Source organism: Olea europaea, chromosome 10, assembly GCF_002742605.1.
Source record: "Olea europaea var. sylvestris chromosome 10, O_europaea_v1, whole genome shotgun sequence".
NCBI classification, from domain to species: domain Eukaryota; kingdom Viridiplantae; phylum Streptophyta; class Magnoliopsida; order Lamiales; family Oleaceae; genus Olea; species Olea europaea.
Genome location: NC_036246.1, coordinates 17,012,434 through 17,039,590, shown reverse-complemented (window position 1 = coordinate 17,039,590; position 27,157 = coordinate 17,012,434). Strand labels below are relative to the sequence as shown.

General features: G+C 34.7%; 1 protein-coding gene across 1 annotated transcript; it reads right to left on the bottom strand.

Moving 5' to 3' along the window:
- Positions 1 to 652: 652 nt before the first annotated feature.
- LOC111401390 (queuine tRNA-ribosyltransferase catalytic subunit 1-like) lies at positions 653 to 25,852 on the bottom strand. Its single transcript, XM_023029102.1, has 16 exons — positions 25,606 to 25,852; positions 25,415 to 25,467; positions 23,107 to 23,200; positions 18,930 to 19,108; positions 9,859 to 9,909; positions 9,304 to 9,360; positions 5,296 to 5,416; positions 4,433 to 4,499; positions 4,281 to 4,322; positions 3,636 to 3,741; positions 3,419 to 3,529; positions 1,786 to 1,857; positions 1,606 to 1,707; positions 1,473 to 1,519; positions 1,178 to 1,205; positions 653 to 1,088 (listed from the first exon to the last, which is right to left on the bottom strand). Exons 2-16 carry the CDS (start codon positions 25,430 to 25,432, stop codon positions 987 to 989), a joined length of 1,197 nt encoding a protein of 398 aa, XP_022884870.1. The 5' UTR covers positions 25,433 to 25,467; positions 25,606 to 25,852; the 3' UTR covers positions 653 to 986.
- Positions 25,853 to 27,157: the final 1,305 nt, after the last annotated feature.

Sequence of the window (27,157 nt, the reverse complement as noted above, 5' to 3'; positions counted from 1 at the left end):
AAATTGAATATGTTAAAATTCCTTATTCATCGTGAAACGTATCCCCTTGCTCCTAGGACTTTATACGTTGCCGTAAGGGCCTACCAGACACTCCTGGACTTTGTAGATGGGATTTCTATGAGACTCGTGTCATCTGAGCATTAGAGGAATTCTTAGACCTCACCCTTCCGCTGCTGCTTCGGACTTTCACCATGCTCATTTTGACTATCAGCTAGCTTATATGAGGCTATATATTTTTTTTTTGGGGGGGGGGGGGGGGTGAGTGGGGTAGATTTTCCAGTTTAAATAATTATGGGTTTGGAAGTCTGACCATTGTGATGGTTAAAGAAAATTCAGGGCTTTACGGCACCAACGAACGTTTTGGATCCGTTCCTCAATATCCAGTGCAATCTCGACTTCTTGATTACTCAGTGTGATTATTTCAAACGGTACTTTGACCCTTGAATGCTTGGCTCCATCTTCATGATCGAATCGAATTGCTACAATGCTGTACAAGCGGGTAAAATCCTTCAAATGAAGGCACTATCTTGTCTAGAATTTCAACTTTACTCAGCTCAGCTTCTTTAGTTTGCTAAGGCTTGAAGTGAATAACCATTACTTTAGTTTTCACAACTCAATTCGGCTTTGAGAGTTGTGCATGCAATACTATCCCTAAAAGTAACAAATTTAGAAATATGAGTAAGATATAATCTTATTTACATGTTGACATATGTATGAATTGATGATTTTACGTAATACATATTCATCATCAAGAAATTTTCTAATATTGAATAAACTAGGAAAAATGATTACTTGATCAAATTAAACTAACAACAACATTGATCCATTGTGTTGGTTTTCTTCTAATTGAAAGGTTTTTGCCAGCATATTGAGCACAAAACTTTATGCTGCCTTGTTGTGTGTATCCTATCCTCCATTTTAATGTAAGAAGCAAGCTGCAGAATTCTCACTAAATTAATTCCTTCCTCTGCATATTTGCTAATAATTCATGATTGGATGACGGGAAGGGGTGCGCAGCATGAAGAAATGTTGATTCCAGCAACCTCCATGGCATTGCAGACCCATTCAGGGACGTCGCCTTTTGGGAACTACAAAATCACCACAAAGAACTAACTTTCAACTTTTTCATGAAACATAACACAAAGCGACATAGATGAATAAATTTCATCAAAGTTACCATCTTCTGCAGAAATTTGCAAATGAACCTGCAAGATAGAAAAAAAGGAACTGAAGCAATCAGAAGACATAAAGTAGATAAAATAATATATGTGCTACAGCCTACATGTACATAATTGTTTGCATACACAAGACGTGATGAGATATGATTGGATTAGAATTTCTTCAACCAAATAAAAAAAAAAAAAAAGATGGGAAATTTCACTCTCTTTTTGACAACTCATCTTTACGTAAATCATTATTTAACTCCATTATGTACAAGCAACTTTATTCACATAATAATTGGAGAAACATACTCTGGAAACCGGCCTTCAATAATTGATGAGTGTAAATTTCTGCTAAGCTGCAAGATTATGTTAATGGACATTAAACTTGAATGGGGCAACAAGGGCAAGAGAACTTTTCCGGAAAAATACTGTGGGTTGCTACCTTCATCATATAAAACAAATTGTGATAGGACAAAAGTTGGGATCCCATAGCTTCCTTAGTAACAAGACAGTGAATGTAAGCTCTTGTGTAATTTTTGCACACCTGTATCGAATAATAGAATATCAAGACCCAAATGCTATATATTCCAAATGGATAAACAAGACAGAGAGTGGGTTATACCATGCATTCGCATGTCGAATCAATAGGACGAGTGTCATCAGCCATTGCCTGGTGCTTAAGTTTTAAAACGCCCTGCATAATGAATTAATGGCAAGTCAACTGCAGATGGAAGTGTATCTTCTACGTCAAAATGACCAATTGTGAGCTAATTCCTCAAGACAATTGCTAAAAAGCTAAAAACTTGAGATACACAAAAAATAAAAAAATAAAAAATAAAAAGGAGGAAAGAAACTTGTGTCACAGCTTCATAACAATAGTTTAAGAAGAAACTCGTACACTTGTAGAGGAAGAAAACCTTTTCAATTATGGGAAGTATTTTCAAGAAACATTGTTGTCTACTGAACAAGTACTAAACTGTTATTGTTCAAGGCAAAGAAAACCAGATTGATGTGGGCACATCCCGACTACATATACCAAAGGATTTGAAACTAGTTATATGTACTTCAGGCTTCAGCTTATGTTATTTTTGTCTTCATAAGTAGCCAGGTCACTTTCACTGTCAATGGGATCTTGCTGTATTTTGACTTATCTTCTTCCATCTTATGTTATTTTTGTCTTCATAAGTAGCCAGGTCACTTTCATTGTCTATGGGATCTTTCCGTATTTCGACTTATCTCCTTCTAGTCCTTACAGGACTCATACATCATATATATTGAGTAGAGTTAAAGGGCTTTCTTGTAATTATAGCTCCCCAAGTTTTCATATCATGCAGCCTGACAATTTATGGTATGCAAAATCTTCAACTGGCATACAGAAGTATGATAAGCTGTGAAGCTTTTGGAGCTTTGTTTGACATTTAATTTCAGCCACACATTTGGAATTTTATTCTTAGATACATAGCTGGAATTTCTACCTACTACTCTTCTACAATAGACCAGTATAGTTTACTTTTTTCTACAGTGAAATGCTGCTTCTGAAAATATCATTTCTTTCAACCAACAATGTCAACTAAAACATACTATTTCTTAAAAATCATATAAATTAGAATAAGATGACCTACATAATTATTACTTTCATGGCATATTTGAGCCTCAGCATTTTTCTGTCCGGAACCCCCTAAAAAGCTAGCATCTTCCCAATCCCTTCAGTCCCTAATAATCTCCCAAAACAGCCTCTGAAGTACCTCCTGTTCCTGTGCCTAAACAATATTCAGGTTCTCCTATCTAGTACATCATTTTAATCTGGTACAAAAGCATAGTTGTAACACCTTACTTAGCTGTCTAGCAAGACACTGTAATGGAAAACCATTGCATATGTGAAACCACCTCACAACAACTTCATCTAACAGCAGTTATAATTGTAATGAATGAAATCATGAAGATTGTTCAACTATTTGATGTGGAAATTAATTAGTTACAATGAACAAATTCTGGAGACACAAGATGCTTGTTCTCTTGTATGTTGTCAAGCAACACTAGAATTATATTGTAACCGTCCATCAATGGTTGGAATGACCATAGCCATGCAAGCATATGAATGAATAGCAACATGCTTACATGCAAATGAATAGATCAATTTTGTCTTGATATTAGACCAACTCCTTCCAGTAATCCAGAGGATATTTACAGTTTGTGTCTTAAGAGATCAGATGACATCAATTTATAAAGATGTAAAGGAGAGAATAAGGCATTACCTCAGGTACAAGAGCAGTGCCGAAGCGAGCAGTTCGTGTAGGGTAGACACAGTCGTACATGTCAGCACCTAAAGCACTGCAAACTACAACATCTAGTGGATAGCCAACACCCTTGAGAGAGCAAGACAGACATCAAAATGCTTTAGAAACTGAAGCCGATAGCAAAGGATACGTTAGATATTAAAAAGTTTTAAGTATAATCAAAATTGACTAGTACCATAACATATCTTGGTTTATCCTCAGGCAAAGCAGCAGTGCACTGAGCAACAACTCGCCAAAATGAATCTTTATCTTCACCGCCTGCAAGACCACCAATAGCATAGCTGTCACAAAAGCAAATTCAGTCGTTTCAGCCCATTGATCAGTAAATCACAGTATTTTTGGAGTGATTATGTAAATTGATGTAGTGATTAATTCCTTTACATATCTGACATCAGTTGAAAAAACGTTGAGCAGGCAAAAAACAAATGAGCACCGGGGGAGGGGGGTGGTTGGTTCTAACCAAATAAACAATAATATCTTAAAGCCAGGTTCCGAACTTCTCATCACAACTGCAACATTCTTCTTTTAATTTCTTCATTTACCCTATTTCTTATGGATGGCAAGCCACGAATTTATTACTTTATTTTACACATTTGGGAGAGGGAATATACTTGATCTGCAACAACAGACCATTTCTAGCAATGATTAAATAGAAGAAAAGCATTATAGGCACAGGAACAGACCATCCCTTAATCAAAGTTCAACCAAACCTTATCTAAACATTACAGTTTCCAAAAAGTATTCTACAAATTCAGTGAGAGGACACAATGCACAAGGCCAACATTTACAACATCTAAAAGATGAAAGAGGTTTAGAATACCCGGGCAAATTACGATCCACTAAACCTCTGACGCATATATCCCTGTAACAAGAGAGATTATGATGAAAAAGAATAGTAAGCAAGAACAATAACCATATGGCATAAATATGCAGTGAAATATAAGAATTTTCATGGATTAATTTCTAAGTAACCTCAAAACTGGATCTAAGCCACCTTGTACAATGCCGAACAAATTCTGTTCATGTGGTTTCTTGTGAGCTGTCCACGAACATTAGTGTCATAAATGTCATATAATAACATGAGAAATGACAGAAAAAAAAAACAGTGAATAAACATAAATGAAATGACGATGAAACAAAGCATCAATGACATCATGTAATGACATTTAACCTCTTATGGAGTTAGGTCTCTCAATATGATTCAATTGGACAATGATCACAAACCAACAGTCTAACTTGAGAAAGTACCATGCATGAATTGTCACTGATTCCAATGGCCCATTTATTGATACAAAGAAATGAATTAGTTCCCTAAGAAGTAAGATTACAAGAATTTCTAAATGAGCTTCTGGATGCTACATTAGAATTCTAATTTTTTTGGAAGACCATATTTGTTTCTTAAGCTACCCCAAAGAGAGTTCAGTTCCATGTAAAATGTCCAAAATCACTCTCCCATAAGAGTCAATTTTTATCTATTAAATTACCAATTCCCAACCTGGCAACCCTCCTTTTCTCAACGCCTAACAACTAAATTCCAGGTAACCAAGGAATAGAAGCTACTTTCCTCTCTTCCTATTTGAAACCTCTCAACAAACAATAATCTTTCGCTCTATCCACTAATCTTTCTAAACATTGAAGCCCCCTTGATAAGAGTATTATTTAGCACGAATTATATGCACAAGACAAGAGTTGAAGCATAAATGAGTTATATTGCATAAGGGTTGAGGTGTACATGAATTATATGCATCAGAGTCGAATCATACATGAATTATATACAGAAGAGTTGAAGTATACATGAATTCAAGCAGGCTAGAAAAGTGCTAATGCATATCTACCTGCTATGCACCTATCAATCCAGCGAAGAGTGCGATACATAGCTTCTTCAATTCTTGGACCTGTAATAGTGGTTCTCACAACATCATCAAGAGCCATAATGATATCGGCTCCAATTCTATTCTGCAACAGTTGTGAAATGATATGCTAATGAGATAATAGAAAAATATATAGCGAGACAGGAAACTAAGTAGATTGTTGACAGTTTTATGCCAAGGAATGAAACATATTTCTATGCCTTGATCCACAAAATAATGACAGAATCACGCTCTTCAAACCTATTAAGTAATTAAAAAGTCATGCAGAAGTGCTAAGAGTCAAAAGAGTTATTGATGGAGACAAAGATATTGTTTAGATAAAAATTTAAAATAGAGTTTAATTCCAATTATGATTGTTTAGACTTCAGATTAGATTAGATATTTCGATAAGATTCTAGTTTATTAGAAGTTCATTTAATTTTTGTTTATCTTTAGTTTCTTGCTCTATAAATAAATAATTTAATTCACTGTAATTCACAATCATTTATTATAGAATAAAACAGAATTCCCTTTGTCATCAATACTTTTCTTTACACCCTTTTCTTTTCTTAATCTTCAATTGTTCGTTGTCAAATATATGCTCGTGCATCAATTTGGTATCAGACCGATTCGTTCTCCTATGGCCTAAGATTTAAATAAACGTTTCTATCCAATCCATACATACATTGCCACCTTCCACCATTCATCCAAGACCTATAATTATCTATCATATATAAAAAACCTTAGAACAATACAAAATACAAGAAGAATCGTCTCAGCAGCAGCAATAGTTTTTTCCTCTTTTCAGTTAGTGAAAAAAAAATTGCTTTAAATTTTTAGTTACTTTATTTTTTTTTTTAAAAATAAATAAACAGAAAATTATGGTGTGAATATCAAAATTAGGAGTCCAATTGTTGGGGGAAAAAATGAATTTTTGGCCTTTTAATGAACTCCCATATTTACTTGAACAAATTGAGAATTTTCTCACGAGTTGACCAATCACCTGATATGTCCATACTCACATCTCTTTCTAATATTATCAAAGCATTGATCTCTGATGAGCTATTAAAATAACCAAATTTTGCTTACACTGCTACTTGCCATAGTGAAATATTCTGTATCATGGCACTCGATACTCCTCATAGTAATGAGATTATACATGATACTTTTCCATTAATTATTTCATCATTTGCATCTCTCATTGACAAATCCATCGACTTTTACGCAAAGAGACTTGGATTCTTGAGACTACAGCTAACGTGAGAAGATGACGATTCTAAATAGGGTATAATGTCCAATATCGTAATCACACCTATAATCAATACACTTAACATTGACATAGTTGACAAATTACTTTTAGCATTGCCGCTAAAGTCAAACATTCCACCTCTTCGATCTCATCTCTACTATATTTTAGTGTTCTCTCTACTGCACGATACTCCTCGAGTTACCACGTTATTTTTCAAGGTCATTGTTCGATTGCATACTTTTCGCATTGATATTACGTTGTTGTCTACTAATTGCAGGCATATGGTGTTAGCCCATTCTTTTTTTTTTTCAATGTTCCTAAATTTTATGCCAAAATTAAAAAGGACAAATTATTTTTAATTACAAAATTCTTGAACTTACTTTTGATGTGCAATATAGGCTAGAAGACTCTATTGATAATAATTATGCTTTATTACGTATCTCTTTCATTCGATTTCTTAAAAACGTTGAGAAAAAGTTTATGGATCATTCATATAAGATAATCTATTTGATTGGCCATCACACTTGAATGAAATTTATATTTTCAATATAGCAAAATTGTTTCCTTATCAGGGACCATTCAAGCTTTTGATGTTGCAATATTTTTTTTGTAGATCAGTCTACAGCTCTAGTTCCTTGTGCGCCTCATTATGTGCAATCAATTGAAAATTTTATGGATGAGTAGCATAAATTTGTGCTTTTTGAGTTCCATGTCGATACTTGATTAGAAGAAGAGATTGTCCTCCTTGATGAGACCATCTTTTTCGACATAATTTGCTTTTTAGAGTTTCATATCAATACTTGATTAGAAAAAGATATCCTCCCCCATATTCTTCGAGATAATTTGCAGTTTTAATTGTCATCATTTGAGCAATTCCGATATTTGGTTCATAAGAAAGATCACTCCCTTAACATAATATCAGATATATGTTGTTGTCCATGGTTCAATACAAGCATTTAGTCAAGACAAAAGATCGACTTCTTTATAGTATGAAGTTCCATTCTACCTCTTCAGAGTCAAGTCTCTCAGCCGGAGAGAAATGATCAAAATAGAGATATATTTTAGATAGAAGGTTAAAATAGAGTTTAATTATAATTATGATTGTTTAGATTAGATTAAATTAGATTTGATATTTCCATAAGATTCTAGTTTATTAGAAGTGTCTTTAATTTTAGTTTCTCGAGTTTCTTGTTCTATTTATAAAGGGATTATTCATTGTAATTCACAACCCCTTTTTTATATTAATAAAACAGATTTCCTCTTGCCCTCAATACTTTTCTTCTTTGCACCCTTTTCATTTCTTAATCTTTAATTGTTCATTGTCAAATATACACTCCTACGTAGTTATAGTTCTAGCTAAATAACATAGTTAAGGTTACCAGGAGTAAAAAAATAAGACTCTTTTCAAGTTATAGTAGTACAACAATACTATCCAATTCATTGCCAGCACAATATAAAAAAATAAATAAATAAATACAGAGATGAGATGGTGGTGCATAAACAAATCAAATCCTACTTTTTTTCTAAAAGAGAAGTCCAATTTACAGAAGTTGAAAATTTGTCTTCCATGTTTTATTTAGCACAATAATGCAAGAGTGGAACAAATCATATTTTTCTAGCCAAATAGCACAACTATTTCCACCAGAATTAAAGACATAAGATTGTTTAAGTTATAAACTTCAAACTATGCATCAAAATAATGCACAATACATGGAATCTTTCTATCGGAAAGCTGCACATGGGAAACAGAGAGAGAGGTGTAAGAATGGTATATAAACAAGCAAATCCTACTTTTATCGAGTACTAGTCCAAGTGGTAGGGTAGGATGTGAGATCTCTTGTATAAACACAGAAACAGAGAAAAACATACATTTTGGGTATTGTTTCTATCAGTCATAAGCTTAAGAAAGCAACTATTACATACCACATAATCAAGTCAGTTTCATCGCCTGGATATTACCCTTTGTCTGAAGCAATTTTCTAACTCTTTAAGTGATTGTGCATGTAAACGTTTTGTTGCGTAGGTTGATATTATAGCATAGATTAGATGAAAATATTACATAGCAATTCACTCATTTGAAATGGACTAGAAATGAAACTAATAAAATAACTAGAGGTGGAGAGACAGATCTAAAACACTTCCACAGCCAAAATGATAGCAATGGCTTGCTTAAACAGACTGTTCCTTCTATTCCTTCAAAAAGTATTATCAATTGAAAAATGAAAATAATTCAATTCAATGATCTAAATTTCTTGACTCTCTCTTTAATCTGGAACATTCAGATCCAGATGAGATAATACAAGCTCAGAAATTGCTGAAAGTCAAAGACCTTTGCATAAAATATAGAATAACCCTTGTGATCCAACAAATTCAAATCAACCCAAGACTGCCTTGAATCCTAGTTAATTTAACAATTTGCAGGGGTGTAAAGTTGTTTATAACTAAGGTATAATGATCAGCCAACTGCATAACTTTTGGGTAGCATATCCAGTAGTTGAGGGAATGTGTATAATACAAATAAATGAGGTGATTCAATCAATTATTACATTCAAGGAAATAAAAGAAAATTAAATGAAGACTGACAGCAGAGGATAACAGAAAAGTAATTCTAAACAATATAATAGCTGGATCATTTTTCAGCTGTGAATTGAATACAAGATAAAGTAAAATTGAAACAGGCAAACACATACTTCCTACACAAAATAATTTACAGGATGAGATGCATATATTGAAAGAATTCCTACTTGTATTTGTATTGATTCTTCAGGTGTAAGTAGCATTGGCTTCCCATCAACCGGTGACTGCAAAAGGGAAAAAAACAAAAAATGCAAATGATGTACTAATTACAAGCAGCGTAAATATTCTGCACTTGAGTCAAATTAATTAAAGGAAAATGGGTCAAACAAAGATAACAATGTCTTTTCATCCTCTCTCTCTCTCTCTCTCTCTCTCTCCGGTGCCATGGGCAGAGGGGATACATGAAAGTGGTGTGTAGGATTTCCATTTTCCCTTCTCCAAATACCATTCTGATGAAATTATGCTTATAAGAACGCATAAGCTCAAACGGAGAGGTGACGCTGCACATTGTTGTTTCCCACATATTGCTATATGCAAAAATGCAAAATAAAGAAACTTACTTTGTGTAGAGATTAAATGTGAAACAAATTAGTTTTACAGTATTTAAGCACTACACTGACATGATTTCCATCACTAAACCATCATGACTTGGAAGTGGAAAACTTTGAATATAATAGGTGTATTGATATAAAAGAACAGCACACTGAAACGAAAATAATTACCTGAAACGTGACTCCCTTTTCTGTGATGTCTGCCAAATGCAATAAGGAGACCTAACAGCATTAGAGAAGTTGGCAACCTAGTTGTCATATAATCACTCTACAGTCCATTTAAAATAAATTTTAAAGCTTTTGGAAAACGATCTATACGGACGAAAAGCAGGTTAAACGCTCAGAAAAGGCAGAAGAAAATCATAATAAAAACTCTTCAACAAAGGAAAATGTGCAAGAGGAAATAAACAATGAATGAAATGAATATAGGTAATAAAAGTATTCTTGTCGTTGTAAACTTCTAGGACTTCATTGAAGAATAACATATATACCATAAGGGGAGAACAACCTAATACCACACACGAGCAGCTTAAGTTCCTTTCACTCAGAAATCATGATACTTACTAACAGGCCCCCATGACAAATATAATCAAGTAGAGAAAGAAGCTCTCAACTCTAGTGAGAGAAAACTCACTTTAGTGCCTCTTGCATTCTTGAGATTTCTCGATTACTTGGTTGTTTGCTAGCATCTTTTTTCGATTTTCACTTTGTTCTCTTAGTGAAAATTGAAGTCGGTATTTTCAATTTCTTGCTCTGTTCGGCCAGATTCAGTGACAGGCTGACAGCCTGGTTTGCTGGTTTTTGAGTCCAGTCAATCAGCTTTGGTAGTTTTGTGGAGCAGTGTTCAGGTGATTTCATTCCTCACTACTCTCCTCTTGCTTTGTGTCGCCCAGTTTCCTTGTGGTTTTTGGTGTAAGACTTGTGTTTTTTCTTGAAGCTTTGAGGTTGAGTTCATGGTGGAGTAAACTGGCAGGATGCCTATAGCTAGTCTATGGAGATTCATATTCATCTACATAGTGTTCTTTGCCTTTTTGGGTAGAGTATTCAAATCTTGATTCCCCCTCCTTTTGTCTGAATTTTCAAATTTCACTTACTCTCCCTAGCCTTTTCCAGATATTTTTCCAGCTTTGGCAGGGGTAGCTTCCCTATTTTGTTTACAAAAAATATTTTGAACTTTGCTTAGCCATATTTTAAATTATTTCCCAATGTGTGCACTATCTGTCCAGCCTTGTATCTATAGGCTGAACTATACTTAAAAACTCTACACCTCATTCCAGCTCACACGGCCGTTTCTGGCTGAGTTTTTCACCTTCTCCCCACTATTCTCTTCTTCTAAGTATGGGCAAGAAAAAATCCGGTCATCATTCTTCATCTACTCCAAGTGAGATTGACAGGATAATACCCGGGAAGGAACAGGTTCCTGACATGACTACCAGGGCTGTCCAGGCCATGAATGGAAAAGTCTGCTGCTTTGTCTCTTGGACCAGGTAAGAATATCGAGGCTTCTTCTCCACATCTTCTTCTTCAGCTGCTACTCGGGTAAAATTACCTACCTTTGGGTTGTTGGAATCCAAAAGTTTTGGGAAAGATTGTTTTGAAGATCAGTAAACCAATTTCAATGGAAAAGCTCACTCAAACCAAAGGGAGATTGTCTTACACTCAGGTCCTTGTGGAAATTGATGCATCTAAGGAGCTGATACGCACTGTTGAAATGATCTTGCCTACAGGTAAATTGAGAGTACAATCTGTTGTATATGAGCACAAACTGAAGTTTTGTGCAACTTGTAAGATGTTTGGGCACATGACAGCTGTATGCAACTCTAAGAAGCTGGCTGGAAAACAAAATCAGAATGTGGAGGCTAATGGTATGCTAACTCAGGCTGGAAAACAAAGTCAGAATGCTGTGGAGGGGAAGTCTCAGGCAGTTGTGGCCAAAATAATCCACAACAGTCTCACAGGAACAACAGTTGGAAGAACAGATTGATGAACTATTCATTGAGTTTATTGGCAAGAAGAACTTGAGCAATGGGTAGAAAAATGGGAGACGAACTCCTTACCATACAGTGGGTAACAACAGCAATTGCAGGGCAAAGTCAGTGGCAGATGGGTCCACAAACATACTAGGCATGACTTCTAAGGCATCTAGCAATGAGAAGCTTAAGGGGGAAGCTCAACGAGAAAAAGAAAAGTGTTAACGTCAAATATAAGAAGAAGTGAATCTCCCTACCTTCATCATCATGAAGGTAGGAACTTGGAACATTAGGGGCTTGAACCTGTCCCTAGAACAAAACGGGGTTGTAACTTTATGAAGCAACACGATATGGATGCACTGGGTATTTTGGAAACTAAATTGGGGAAGCCGAAGTTGGACTGGATTATGCGGAATAAATTTGGTGATTTGAAGCAAATCAACAACTTTGCCACTCCCAAAGCTGGCCGAATTTTGGATTTGTAGAATTCCATGAAAGTCAACTTTGAAGTGGTGGAGACTACACCACAAATCATCCATTGTACCATCACTTGTAAGGTAACTTCACTTACATTTCTTGTTAGCTTTGTCTATGCTTTTCATACTATTGTGAATCGGAGACCATTGTGGAATAACGTCATGGAGTTTGTATTGAATTGTTCTACGCCTTGGTTGATCATGGGCGATTTCAACAATGTACTTAGGTTTGATGAAAAAAGTAATGGAGCAGATGTTACCTTGGTCCCTGTATGAGGTGAAAGATTTTGAAAATTGTCCCTAAATGTTGGACTTACGGATATGAGATCTATTGGATGCTTTTACACTTAGACTAATAACTTGGTTTATGGTAAACTTGATAGGGCCCAGTAAATGATATTTGGTTGCACATGGGATTTATTAGCCTCGCTGAATTTCTTCCCTCTGGTTGCCTTTCCAACCACTCCCCTTGTATTGTTTCACTCTTCGAACATGTTGAGAGTAAAAGGAAACCATTTAAAGTCTTCAATATGTGGACCAGCCATGAAGATTTTCGGGATCTTGTACTTAATTGTTGGAATCAAGAGGTACTTGGAACAAAGCAATTTTCACTTTGTAAAAAGTTTAAAAGTCTCAAAGGGGTGCTTACAGAGTTAAATGATAAGCATTATGGGCATATTTCTACTAGGGCTGAATTTGCTACTAAGTCCTTGGAATTGGTTCGGCTGGAATTGCATGATGATCCAATCAATCTTCAATTACAAAGTGAGGTTGCTCGGTTGAGGAAAGTTGCCATGGGTTTACACGAAGCGGAGAGGAGCTTTTACTACCAACAAGCCATATGTGAATACTTAAGTATAGCAGCAAGTGCACTAAGTTCTTCGACTTGATAGTAAAGAGAAATACTAAAAGGAATTACATTGCATCTGTCCTTGGGAGAAATGGTACTTATACCTCTTCTCAAAATTAGGTAGCGGATGAATTCATTCACTTTTATAGCGAATTACTGAGGAAAGACAGCTTTTTAATCCCAATATTTTGAATATTGGACCAGTTTTAAACAGCTTGCAGTTTGTTCGTGAGAAATGAACAAAGATCAACAAATATGAGTGTCTTCCATCATTTCAAAAAGGAATCAAGAGATATTGATAAATGTTAAAATCCCGAAATTACTGCAAGAAGGAGATGGATTTATTGAAGAAAATTGGAGGAGATCCTTCTTACCGTAATTAGTGTTGTATATTATATATTTTTTGATTTCTTACTAAATATAGGGGATTAGATTTTTATTCCTTTTTCAGCTTTCTTTGTAATATATTTATGAACTCTCTTCATTGTACAATTTAAGTGAGAAATAATATAAGTCAATTTCTCTTCATGGTATCAGAGCCACAGTATCTTCTAGCCTAGTCAGAGTATGGCTGAAGCAACCAAGAATAACAGAGGCTCAATGACCTCTGAGTCATACAACAGTGAATCTGAAGCAACGTCTATAGGAGGAATTGAAAACTCATCCTTCCAATTTACAGTAGAAAAATTGAACGGGAAGAATTTTCGTGAGTGGGCCCCATCGATTAAACTTATTGTGGATGGAAATTGGGGTACCTGACAAGCGAAACTAAGATGCCAGCCGCAACCAGCCTCGCTCTTCTTCAAAAATGGAAGTCAGAGAACTTGACGGTGTCTGCCTGGCTCGTGAACTCTATGCAACCTGTCATCGGCAAGACATACTTCTTCCTTCCAACCGCAAAAGAGGTTTAGGAGGCCGTAAAAGAGATGTACTCAGATTCCGAGAATTCTTCCAAAATTTTCGAAATCAAATCAAAATTGTGTCAAATGAAGCAATGAGAACGAGAAGTCACTGACTACTACCTTGAGATGAATGGGTTGTGGCAAGAACTCGACCAAAGTTCTAAAGAAGAATGGACGTGTGCTGAAGACAATGTTCGGTACAAGAAGAAACTGGAAAACGAACGCATGTATGAATTCTTGGCAGGACTCCACCACGACTTAGACGACGTTCGGGGGCGAATTCTTGGCCGGCAACCCCTTCCCTCGCCGCGAGAAGTTTTCGCAGAGGTACGACGAGAAGAAATCCAACGCAAGATAATGTTGAGTGAAACCAGTGTGTTTGGGGCTCCAAATGTTGAAGTCTCTGGATTGATGTCTAAAGGAATTGGGTCTTCTAATAACGGGCCTACTAAGTCAGGTAGAGGAGCAACTTTCAATCATGGGCCAAATGAGTTTGGTAACGGGCCTAGAATGACTGGGCCTACTAATTTGCACGGTGGAGCTGGTTTTAATCATGGGCAAAATAAATCCAGCATTGGGCCGGGAATGATTGGCCTATATTCTAAAGGGCCAGCAAGTAGATCGGGTCCAAAACAGCAAAGGGGTCGGCTCTAGTGTGAGCATTGTCGAAAACCAGGGCACGGAGAAGACACATGTTAGGATATAGATGGAAAACCGAGCGATTGGAAACCGAGGCAAAATAATAAAAATCATGGATACCAGGCATCAGTTGATTATCAAACGGAAAAATCCAAGTCTAGTAGTGCGTTTAATTCTGAACAAATGGAGTAACTCTACAAATTGTTTTCAAGCTTTCAATCATCGAGTCAATCCTCTACAAACAACCCGACGAGCTCGCTAGATCACAGAGGTAACTTCTTAAGAGCATTGAAGTCTATAACTCAATCTAAAACTCCATGGATTATTGACTCGGGAGCATCTGATCACATGACAAACTCCTACCATCTATTCTCCACATATTCCACTTGTGCCGGTAATCTTAAAGTTAAAATTGCGGATGGCTCACTCTCTTCAGTCGCAGGAAAAGGGAATATAAAAATCTCTGATTCTATAACTTTAAAATATGTCCTCCAGGTTCCAAATTTATCATGCAATCTACTGTCCATAAGTCAATTGACCAAAAATTCAAATTGCTCTGCTAAATTTCTACCACCTCATTGTGTTTTTCAGGACCTATTATCGGGGAAGACGATTGGCAATGCTAAGGAAAGAGAAGGACTCTATTACTTTGAAAAGGCTGATGTGAGTAAACAACGTCAAGTTACATTTTGTGATTCTACATCTGTCTTTAGAGATAGTGATATTATATTATGGCATTTTAGAATGGGTCATCCAAACTTTCAGTACTTGAAACGTGTATTTCCCTCTATTTTTCTGAATAAAAAGCCTATTGATTTGCAATGTGAAAATGTGAATTTGCAAAACATCAACGTGCATCATTTCCAAAGTCTACATATAAACCATCTAAACCTTTCACTATAATCCATAGTGACTTGTGGGGCCCTTCACAAATCCCTAACCGTAATCATGCAAAGTGGTTATTACATTCATTGATGATCACAGTCGAATTTGTTGGGTCTACCTCCTAAAGGAGAAATCAAATGTTTGCTCTGTATTTCTCAATTTCCGTTCCCTGGTTCAAACACAATTTCAAACACAAATCCAAATTTTGCGAACTGATAACGGTACAGAATACTTCAATAACATCTTGGGAGATTTCCTTCAAACACATGGAATAATCCATCAAAGCTCATGCATTGACACTCCCCAACAAAATGAGATCGCCGAACGAAAAAATAGACACCTCTTAGAGGTTGCTCGTGCTTTGATGTTTACCACTAATATGCCCAAAATGTTCACAGAGGAGATGCTATCCTGACATCCACCTACGTAATCAACAGAATGCCGAGTCGTACTCTTTAACTTCGAATCACCCCTCCAGAAATTTCAAAAGTTATTTCCAACCTCTCGTCTCAACTCTAATCTATCACTAAGAGTATTTGGATGTACCGCTTTTGTCCATATCCACTCCCATCACAGAGGTAAACTTGATCCTCGAGCTATTAAATGTGTATTGATTGGGTATTCCCCTACTCAAAAGGGTTACAAATGTTATGATCCCTCTACAAAAAGACTCTTTGTCAACCTGGATGTTACCTTCTTCGAAACTAAACCATATTTTGAAAAAACCTCTCTTCAGGGGAGAACTTATATGAAGATCGGTTCTTAGATTTCAATCTTTCTCCTCCTGAACCTACACCACCCATAAAACCTATTTCACCATTGAATATGCCATTTACAGAAGGAAACTTAAACTCAGGGAGAGATGTAGAAAAACAAAATGATAAAGAGATACTAGTCTATTCACGAAAGCCAAAATCAAAGTACAAGGAGACTCTCACATCCGAAGCACCAAAAGAGTCAGACCCGATGATAGCTCCACAACCTCATGAAGCATCAGAAACTTCAGATTTACCCATTGCTCTTAGAAAGCAAACTCGGTCATGTACTCTCCACCCTATTTCAAAATTCATGTCTTATAATACCTTATCTACTGAGTTTCGTGCTTTCACATCTCATCTGGACAGTACAGAAATCCCAAAAAATATCCAAGAAGCCTTGGAGATTCCTGAATGGAGAGATGCAGTATTGGCGGAAATGAGAGCGTTGGAGAAAAATGAAACTTGGGAAGTATTGGACCTACCAAAAGGGAAGAGACTAGTTGGGAGCAAATGGGTTTTTAATGTGAGATACAGAGCTGATGGGACTATTGAACGATATAAAACTCGGTTGGTTGCAAAAGGATACACACAAACATATGGCATCGACTACACGGAAACATTTGCACCAGTAGCAAAATTGAATAAAATTCGAGTTCTTCTATCAGTAGCTGCAAATTTGAATTGGCCACTTCAACAACTAGACATTAAAAATGCATTTTTAAATGGAGAACTGGAAGAAGAAGTTTTCATGACATTACCACTGGATTTTTGTAAAATGAATGAGAAAAATCGGATGACTCAAGCATTCACCAAGGTCATAGTTTGATAGATTTGCAAAGGTGTTGAAAAGTCAAGGATATCGATAGGGACAGTCAGATCACACTATATTTCTTCAACAATTTGAAGACGGGACTAAGACAATCTTAATAGTATATGTTGATGATATAATTTTAACAGGAGACAATGTAGTGGAAATGGAAAGACTAAAAAAGAGGCTTGCCACTGAATTTGAAGTGAAAGATCTGGGAACAATGCGGTACTTCTTGGGAATGGAGATTGCAAGATCGAGAAAGGGCATTAGTGTCTCACAGAGAAAATATATTCTTGATCTTCTAGCCGAAACTGGCATGTTAGGATGCAGCCAAGTGACACACCCATGAAAGCGGGAAAGAAATCTGAAGATGTTGGGGATCAGTGGAAATAAAGAGGTATCAAAGATTAGTAGGAAAACTAATATATTTGTCACATACTAGACCTGACATTGCATTCGCAGTAAGTCACATGAGTCAACACATGCATTCACCAAAGGAAAGTCATTTGGAAGCAGTCTATAAGATCCTCAGATATCTCAAGGGCCCTCAGGAAAAAGGACTATTTTTCAAGAAGAGTGAAAGAAAGGAAGTTGAAGTCTTCACAGATGCAAATTGGGCAGGTTCAGTAGAAGACAGGAGATCAACTACTGGGTATTGTACCTATGTATGGGGAAACCTTGTAACTTGGAGAAGCAAGAAACAAAGTGTAGTAGCAAGAAGCAGTGCTGAAGCTGAGTTTAAAGCTATTGCACAAAGAATATGCGAAGGACTGTGGTTAAGAAAACTTCTAGAAGAATTGCGGATTATAATAAAGTTCCCAATCAAACTTTATTGTGATAATAAAGCAGCGGTCAATATTTCCTTAAATCCAGTTCAGCATGATCGCACCAAACACATAGAAGTAGACACACACTTCATAAAGGAAAAGGTTGAGGAAGGAACTATTTGCATGACATATGTTCCTACGTAAGAACAAACTGCAGATATATTTACAAAGGACTACCTCGACAAAAATTCGATGATTTCATATGCAAGTTGGATATAATCAACATTTACGATCCAACTTGAAGGGGAGTGTTAAAATCCCGAAATTACTGCAAGAAGGAGATGGATTGATTGAAGAAAATTGGAGGAGATCCTTCTTACCGTAATTAGTGTTGTATATCATATATTTTTTGATATCTTACTAAATATAGGGGATTAGATCTTTATTCCTTTTTCAGCTTTCTTTGTAATATATATATATGGACTCTCTTCATTGTACAATTTAAGTGAAAAATAATATAAGTCAATTTCTCTTTAATAAATCTCTTATGGAAATCAATATCTATATACCAATGCTTGCTCAATCAAGTGCAAGGCACAGAGAAAAAAATAGAGACTATTTTAATTATATTCTTATCGACAACAACCCCATCATCTCCCCCTATTGATGAGCAAGTTACCACTACTTACATATTAATGTCACAATTTAATGTGTCTGTCATTGCTAACTCATTGTAGTATTTGCTTCCTTCATCTTCTGGTGATTAAAAAAAACAAATACCACCTGAAATTTCCTTAAAATTCACTTTCATCATTTGTGGGGATGCCATAAGAAGACACAAACAAATAAAATGGTCCTGACAGTTTTGGTATGATGCAACAATACTCAATTTCACAAAACAAACAGAATTGATGGAGACAACAAATGGTTACCCATGATGCATTTAATGTCGTATATATCATAAAGCAAACCAAAAAGGTGACTGGCCAAAGATATAATAATAAAAGATTAGACAGTTTATTTCAGAAATCAATAGTAAGAGGACACTGCAGTTCTATAGAAAAGTGAGAATTTTATTTTAATCTTTTGAGTGGGAATGGGAACTGAGACGGATGAAGAATAACAGTAAAACAACCATTACAGTGATTATTTAAATTCAAGACAGTAAATAATGATTGACAAACCATTTGAAAACCACCGGAGTCAGTAAGCAGCGCCCTTGGCCAGTTCATAAATTTGTGGAGACCTCCCATCTCATCAATGAGCTCAGAAGTAGGACGGAGAGCCAAATGATAAGTGTTTCCAAGAATAATTTGGCAACCAATGTCCTCTAGCTGGTTATTTGTTAAACCTTTTATAGTCCCTGAACCATGAAAATCCAACTTATAATGTCAATGAATCCAAATGCTGCATGATCTGATTTGTGAATGCAACATATTGTTGGTTATTGTGGACCAATATATGGCATGATCCACCATTGACCTGGTTTATGTTCAACAAACTATCTTATTCAATAATACCACCCCAGGTGTATTAAAACCACCATGAAATTGGTTAGAGTTACAAGTTATTCAATTACCTTAAAACGTGTGGCTAATAAAGGGAGGCGGACCAGTCCAAAATCGGTGCAAAGAAATAGTAAGTGCTTCATTGACCTCTTATTATACAAAAAACATGGTATAGCTGATCAGCTATTCCATGGAAAAAAAAAATCCTAAAATTACCAATCAAAGGCATATACTTTCCATCAATTGGACAAGATCTTACTTGTGACACATCAAATCACTCAAAACCTCAAGTAGATGATTGACGACCAAATTTCATACATTAAAATGATGCAACCAAGCATCCAGACTGAAGTTATAAGTAAGTCCAAATGTCTAAAAAGTCAATGTAGTAAGAATCAGACCCAAATGTCTACAATCACAATAAGATGTCCAGACTTTATAGCATGTATCATAGCACTTCAATCAAATATTCTGATTAGGTAAAAGGAAATTCAAATGTGGACAAACATTGATAATCAAGACCAGACTCCAAACTCATGAAATGAACTGAAGTGCCGAAGGAACCAACGAGATGTCTAAATTAGAGTTCAGATGTAATTAGTCTTAACAATGTGTTAAGTGCTATAATTTTCACAGGTCCAAATATAGATACGTCAGAAACATGGTGCAAGAAGTTGGAGAACTGACTCGTAGACTGTTGAAGAATAAGATGAAGATGTATCAACAGAGGTTGAAAACTGAAATCGTATTTATGATGGATAACGTAGGTTAGTCATTTCACCATCGATTTCTCTTCCTTACTTTTCCACGCCATTTCATCTTAAATTGTTACTTTGAGAGTACATTTCAGAAGTTGCATCATAATTTGGAAGTAAGAAACTCGTACCTGTAGCTACGTATTTAAGGTTCAAAAGTCTGCATAAAGACTTTAAAGTAAAACTAGTTCACAAGTCTGAAACTCAATTCCAGATATCAAGAATCAGTTACAATCTCGAAAAACGCATTTCTTTGAAACCTGGTCGTTTTGTTAAAACTCACATATGAAGTGACACTTTTTTTTTCACCTAACCATTTCTATTATGGATTTTAATGATCAATATAAGGACAGTTTATTAAATCATTAATCTTCACCATGTCACAGATTTCCGTCCATTATAAGAGCCCAATTTAAGCCAGTTTTCTGCTAACAATCCACCACCAAATTTATTTGTAGAAAACAGAGAATGGAAAGAAAGACTAAGAATGGAAATTTGTAATTTACTATTAATTAGAGTTGACTTTTAGGATGATTTTTTTTTCCTTTCGTAGCTGATTGATTCTTTCCTTTTCTTATTCATATTATGTACTATAAATAGGTTGCATTATGGTTGTATTACAGCTACGAAGTACAAAGTAGTCATCTTTGATTTCAACTATATGATATCAAAGCCTAGATTCCTCTAACCTAGCAAATCAATGGCAGAATTCACTGCCAACAAGGAAACAAAAACCTTTGAAAGTTCTCATGTTGAAGCAGAGGCAAATCTTGTAAGGTGCAAATAGGGCTTTAATATGAAGTACAGGGCTGATATCATGTCACAAAAGAACGCACAAAGCTCGTCTGGTTCCCAAAGAATATATACAAACTTATGGCATCGACCACATAGAAACACTTGCACCGGCGGCAAAGCTATTTACTAAGAATGCATTCTTGAATGGAGAGTTAGAAGAAGTCTTCATGACCATACCACCAATCTTCAACAAAAGGAATGAAGAAAATCAAATGTGCAAACTCAAGAAGTCTCCCTATGGTATCAAGCAGTCTCCAAGAGAATGATTTGATAGATTTGCAAAGGTATTGAAAAGTCAATGATACCAGCAAAGATAGTCAAATCATATCATGTTTTTTCAACAATCCAAAGATGGGGCAAAGATAATTCTGATTGTATATGTTGATGATATGATCTTAACTCGGGACAACACAACTGAGATGGAAAGACTAAAGAAATGTGTAGCAATCGAATTTGAAGTAAAGAATTTGGAACAAATGTGGTACTTCTTAGAGATGGAGGTTGCAAAATCAAAGAAGGGAATTAGTGTTTCGCAACGAAAATACATTCTTGACCTTTTGACTGAAATCGACATGCAGGGGTGCAAACCAAGCAACACGCCTATTGAAGCAAGAAAAATAACAACGAACACCAAAACCGGTGAAAATAGATAGATAACAAAAGCTTGCTGGTAAGTTGATCTATCGATCACATACTAGGCCAGACATCGCTTTCGCAGTCAACGTGGCAAGTCAACGTATCCTAAAGAGTTTCACCTGGAAGCTGTGTACAAAATCATTGGATATCTAAAAGGCACCTCTAGGAAAAGACTGTTCTTTGGAAAAATATAAGGAAAGAAGTAGGGATATTCACAGATGCAGATTGTGCTGGATCAATTCAAGACAGAAGATCTACCACCGGCTACTGTACATTTGTACAGGAAAAATTGATAACTTGGAGGAGCAAGAAGCAAAATGTAGTGGCAAGAAACAGTGTTGAAGCTAAATTTAAAGTTGTTGCGAAAGGTATATGTGAAGGGCTATAGATAAAGAATCTCTTGGAGGAACTAAAAGTCAAAGTGAACAAACATTTTATCGAAGAGAATGTGGAGGATGGGATTATTTGTATGAAATATGATGCTACAAAAGAACAAACTACAGATATCTTCACCAAAGAATTGTCTCGACATTTTACACAGCTTTAGTAGCAAGTTGAACATGATCAACATCAGTAGCTAACTTCAAGGGGAGTGTAGAAAATCGAGAATGAGAAGAAATACTAAGAATGGAAAGTTGTAATTTATTGTTAATTAGAGATTAAGTTTTAGGATGATTTTTTTTCCTTTCGTAGTTAATTGATTCTTTCCTTCTCTTATTCATAGTATGTACTATAAATAGGTTGCATTAGAGTTGTATTACCACTACGAAATACAAAGTAATCATCTCTGATTTCAACTACATTATTTTTCTATAAAATGATATTTCATGTTTGAAGTTTAATCTTTCAAGTCTTCATATAAATAGCTTTCTTAATTTGAATAAATGAGCTTTCTTCAAAAATCTTCTAAGACCTGCAACTCAAACCTTACTCTTATATTCACTTTGAGAGATAATAAACCCCTGTGTCTTCACTTTTCATTGTTACATAGCATATGTTAGAGGCATTTTAGTTAGTGTAAGCCCTAGCAGCTATGTCTGATGCGTAAATATAGTTGTTTTATGACCAAGTTTTGTTTAAAAAATGTATTTTTTTTTTGCTATAAATTGGTTGTCCTGATCCACTAGTGCAAAAGGGGCATTGGTGTTGAAAGTTAATAGTATTGCAGTTATGTAAATCCAAAGGTGACCTATGGTAGTAGATATAGGTGTAGTTGGACTTGACCATTCCAAACAGTTTGTTAATCTTGCTTTTTCTGTCTTTTTTTTTTTTTGTATTTATTTTTCTTTCAAATATTTTCATTAATCAAATGAACTGTCGCAACCTCACACTTCGAAGAAAAATTTGCAAAGTTAAAAACTGTCTAGGAATCTTCTCTTGGTAGAGTTCAATATCCACTCCCTCTATATAACTTATTTTTGTAATATTCCAAACCAATGTATTTTCCTTGACCTTTTTTTACCCAAACAACAACAAAAATCATCCCAAGTCTTCTACAAAAATGATAAAATAAAAATAATATATATATATATATATATATATATATATATATATAATAACCAATTAAAGGTGCCTATTTTTTCGTCTAGTGATGATGACGTAAAAGATTAAGTGGTAGAGAAGATATATGCATTGCTAAGCAATATGTGAATAATAGAAGTTCTAACCTTGTGTACCGACGGGCATGAATAGAGGTGTTTGGCACACAAAGTGAGGAAGTGTCAGTTGAGCTGCACGAGCACGATTAAATCTTCCAAGAATCTAACATAGAAAGCACAAAATTAAAGCTTATGTGGTATCAAATATGAGTAAAAAAGGAAACAGTTGAAGTAATCTTACTATATACTAATTGCATGTAAAGAGAGCCTCCATTTGGAAACCAATTCATAAATGGCTTATATATTTAGTCAAAATTAAACAATAATTTTAACAACACAAAAAAGTTAATCACATATTCAAAACTACTAATCATTTACTACCACACAATTCGTGAAACACACTATTATTCCTCTTTGTAAATGATTTATAAATTTATTAAATCGAGGTAAGTTAAAAGAAAAAACTGAGATCATTGAATAAATTGATATTGTCCACTTTATGACCATAGACAAAAGGCAAAATTAGATTTGAATTACCATCCAAAACAAGGCCCAAAATAATTAAAATGGTAATAACTCTCTGTTGATAAACCAAACTAAGCCCATGTTGGACATCCTTAAAATTTAAAAAATATCGTTTTGAATATAAGATATCCAAAAACCTCAAAAAATATTGTTTTGAATAGTATTTTTTTGGAAGTTTTTTGTTTACGTGTAGAATATTTTATTGTGTGAATTGTTGGTTATTGAATTTAATCGTCACAATAGGAAATTAATTTTCCTTCAAAGATTAAACCCATTTGAATAAGGATGTTAGATCAGCTTGACATCATTGGATATTTTAAATTCTCACACCTAAAGGGAATAACCTTGAAGGAGCTTTTAATGGTCTAACCAAATGCTTCCTCCCTTAAATCTTCTCACTTGTTCTCCTTTAGGTGCCTCCCCCTTATTGGGAAATGAAATTTGGCCAACCCTAAAAGCATATGAAAATGTGTCCATAAAGGGCATATTTATAATACTCAATTAGGGTTTGTAAATTGCACGAATTTCCTTGGGCTTTATTGTAGTAGACCAATTAAGTCACACACCTTTATTGGAACCAAAAGAGGGGCTTAACTGGACTCACATGACTCAAGTTCTAATAGATGTTTCTAATTGAGTCAACTCTTGACCAAATGAAATACATCTATTAATCCCGACTCATTCTACCAAAAAATCGAGATTGTAATCTCAAATCGTGTGATAGTTATAAAAGCAAATTATGATTCAATAACAATATCCTCTGATTATCGTTCCACAAGTCAACCCCATTTGACCGTCAATATGTTGAAATTGGCATAACGACCGTTTTGCCCTTCAACATGTATTTACCCTCTAAATTCAATTTTCATAAGGTGAACTCATTGTGATCAAATCACAATATAAAGTCCTACGATCTCATCGTCGGACTATTGAGGTCAAGTTCAATTTGCCTATAGAAAATACCTTAGAGTAAAGATCGTCTCATCTCAATAATTAATGGATTCCGCTATTGTTAGTATATGATCTTTCATCTACGTGGTTCCGTTCAATGTACATCAAAAAACATTATTGTTCTTATTCCGAAATCTAAACAAATCTTAATAAGAATAATGCAATCTTATCAATATAAAGCGTCCAACATGTATTACCCTGTAAATTCCATTTTCATAAGACGAATTCATTGAGATCAAATCACAATATAAAGTCCAACAATCTCATCATCAGACTATTGAGCTCAAGTTCAATTTGCCTATAGAAGATACCTTAGAGTAACGATCCTCTCATCTCAATGATTAATGAATTTCACTATTGTGAGTATATGATCTTTCATCTACGCGGTTCCGTTCAATGTAAATCAAAACACGTTATTGTTTTTGTTCCAAATTCTATACAAATCTTAATAAGAAAAATGCAATCTTATCAATATAAAGCGTCCAACTTTATGTAATGATTGTGAACGATATACTTTTGATCACATCACGAATTGTCGAGTATATAATTTGTGATATTCTATAAGATTATGGAATCTTAGATAAACGTTTCAAATTGTAAAATGCGAATAATCCAACGTCAATTCACAATGTCGTTTTACAAAATACTACTCAAAAGAAGGGCATCCAACTAACATGAAGATGTGGTTGAAAGTCATTGCGTGAAATAAATTAAATTAAAAGATGTCAAACGTGGGCTAAGCATGCGCGGAGCACATCTCTCGTTCCAAAATTCTCTTAAATATATTTAATTGAAATAAGCATCAAAACAACTATGATAATATAAGCTCATTCATGAGATGCAAGTTAAATTCGGCATTAAATTAACCAACATAGTGTGCTGAGAATTGTCAAAAGATTACCTCAAATCGAAGAGCCATCCAATAAATATACTTCCCTTCCCTCCAGCACCACTCTGAATATGGAATTTCGACAAAAGAAAATCATTCAAAGAGGAAAATGCAGTAATTCTTCATAGCATAAAAATAAACAGCAAATTCAGAAACAGAATGCGAATAATGTTACAGAAATATGTACAGGAGCAGATTATTACCACCAAATAATAATCAATAGGAGTTGCTTCAGGAAACTAATGGAGCGGGCGGCGGGAGAGGGAGCCCTAAATTGCTTGCATATAAATACGCAAAGAGACAGCGCGGAAGCCAAAGTTATCGTTGCATTACATGTACTACGGATTTTTGAATGGGCTTTGATTTGACTTGAGACACGCGGTCAACTATATGCTTTTGACGGTGGAAAAAGGAAAGCTAAGCTTTAAAATTTTAGGGAAATCTGCGCAGGAGTTCAATCTCAAACGCGTCCATCCCCTTCTTTATGGGGGATAAAAATTAGTTGGAGCCCAATTCTTTTAAAAAAAAATGTATTTTAAAATAATATTATGATGGATGATATATGGTTAAAAATAAAGAAATATTTTGAGTTGGCATATAATATTATTTTATTAAAGAATGTGTGATTAAAAGAAGATCAAATCACTATTCAAGAATACATTTTAATGAAAAAATAGAGCACAAATAAGGGCTAATTTTTAATTGATTTTAATATAAGTTGATATGATATGTGGTTAAAAAATTATAAATCTCGTGAAATGTATAATTAAAAAGTAATTGTCGATTTTGACTTGAATTAAAATTTTGGTTTTAATTTCCACCAAATAACGATTTAATCTTCCAAAAAATGTGTGACAACAGAACATTTAAATCGTCTACATTTAAAAAAGGTAATTATAGTCACACGATAATTTTTGTGAATTGCACTACATTTTAGTTATAATTAAAGTCTTTAAATGTTGCTCATTTTGTGCACTTATAAACTTTTTCATTACATTTTTATTTTTACCCTTCAATTAATTATTACATCTAGTACTTGATAACAAATTTTTATTCAAATTTCATGCTAAAATGGGATTTATATTTTGTCAAACTTATGTAAGTGTTGTTCATCTAGTGTACTTAAAAATGCAAATGATAAATAAATATTTTTACTTCTTCATAACATATTTTTTGGTCATCGTCTGTAATAAGATGTATTAATTAAAATAAGGTTGAAAATAATATACGACAAAAAAAGTTGAAAGCACAAGTACAAAAGTTAAGGACCTTCATTTTAAATATAACACGGTTTAGTTAATAAAAAATGTGGTGTGAATATGTTTACCCTTTAAAAAATCATCAGAAGTATTGTAAATAATATGTTTATTAATGAATGACAACTATATTCCTACAGTCCTAATTATTATTACAATTATATCTATTACAACTCTAATTCTTTCCTATAAATATGAGGTTTTGGTTCTTAATAAAATGCACACAAGTCCATTAACTTCTTCATTCTTCTCTCTTTTTCATAACACGTTGACAACACGATTATATCAAAAGTAAAGTGAATTAGTTAGAAGGTAATAATTTTTACAAGCATAATCATTTGTCACGTATGCTGAAATTAATTTGGTGACATGTGAAATTTTTTTTTTTATAGGCATATGCATTATAATGTCGAAAATAATGAATGAACCAAATTTTGTTTCTACCTAGCTATTTGTTTTGAAGTATATACATGCTATTGGTGACAGATATTCTTACATG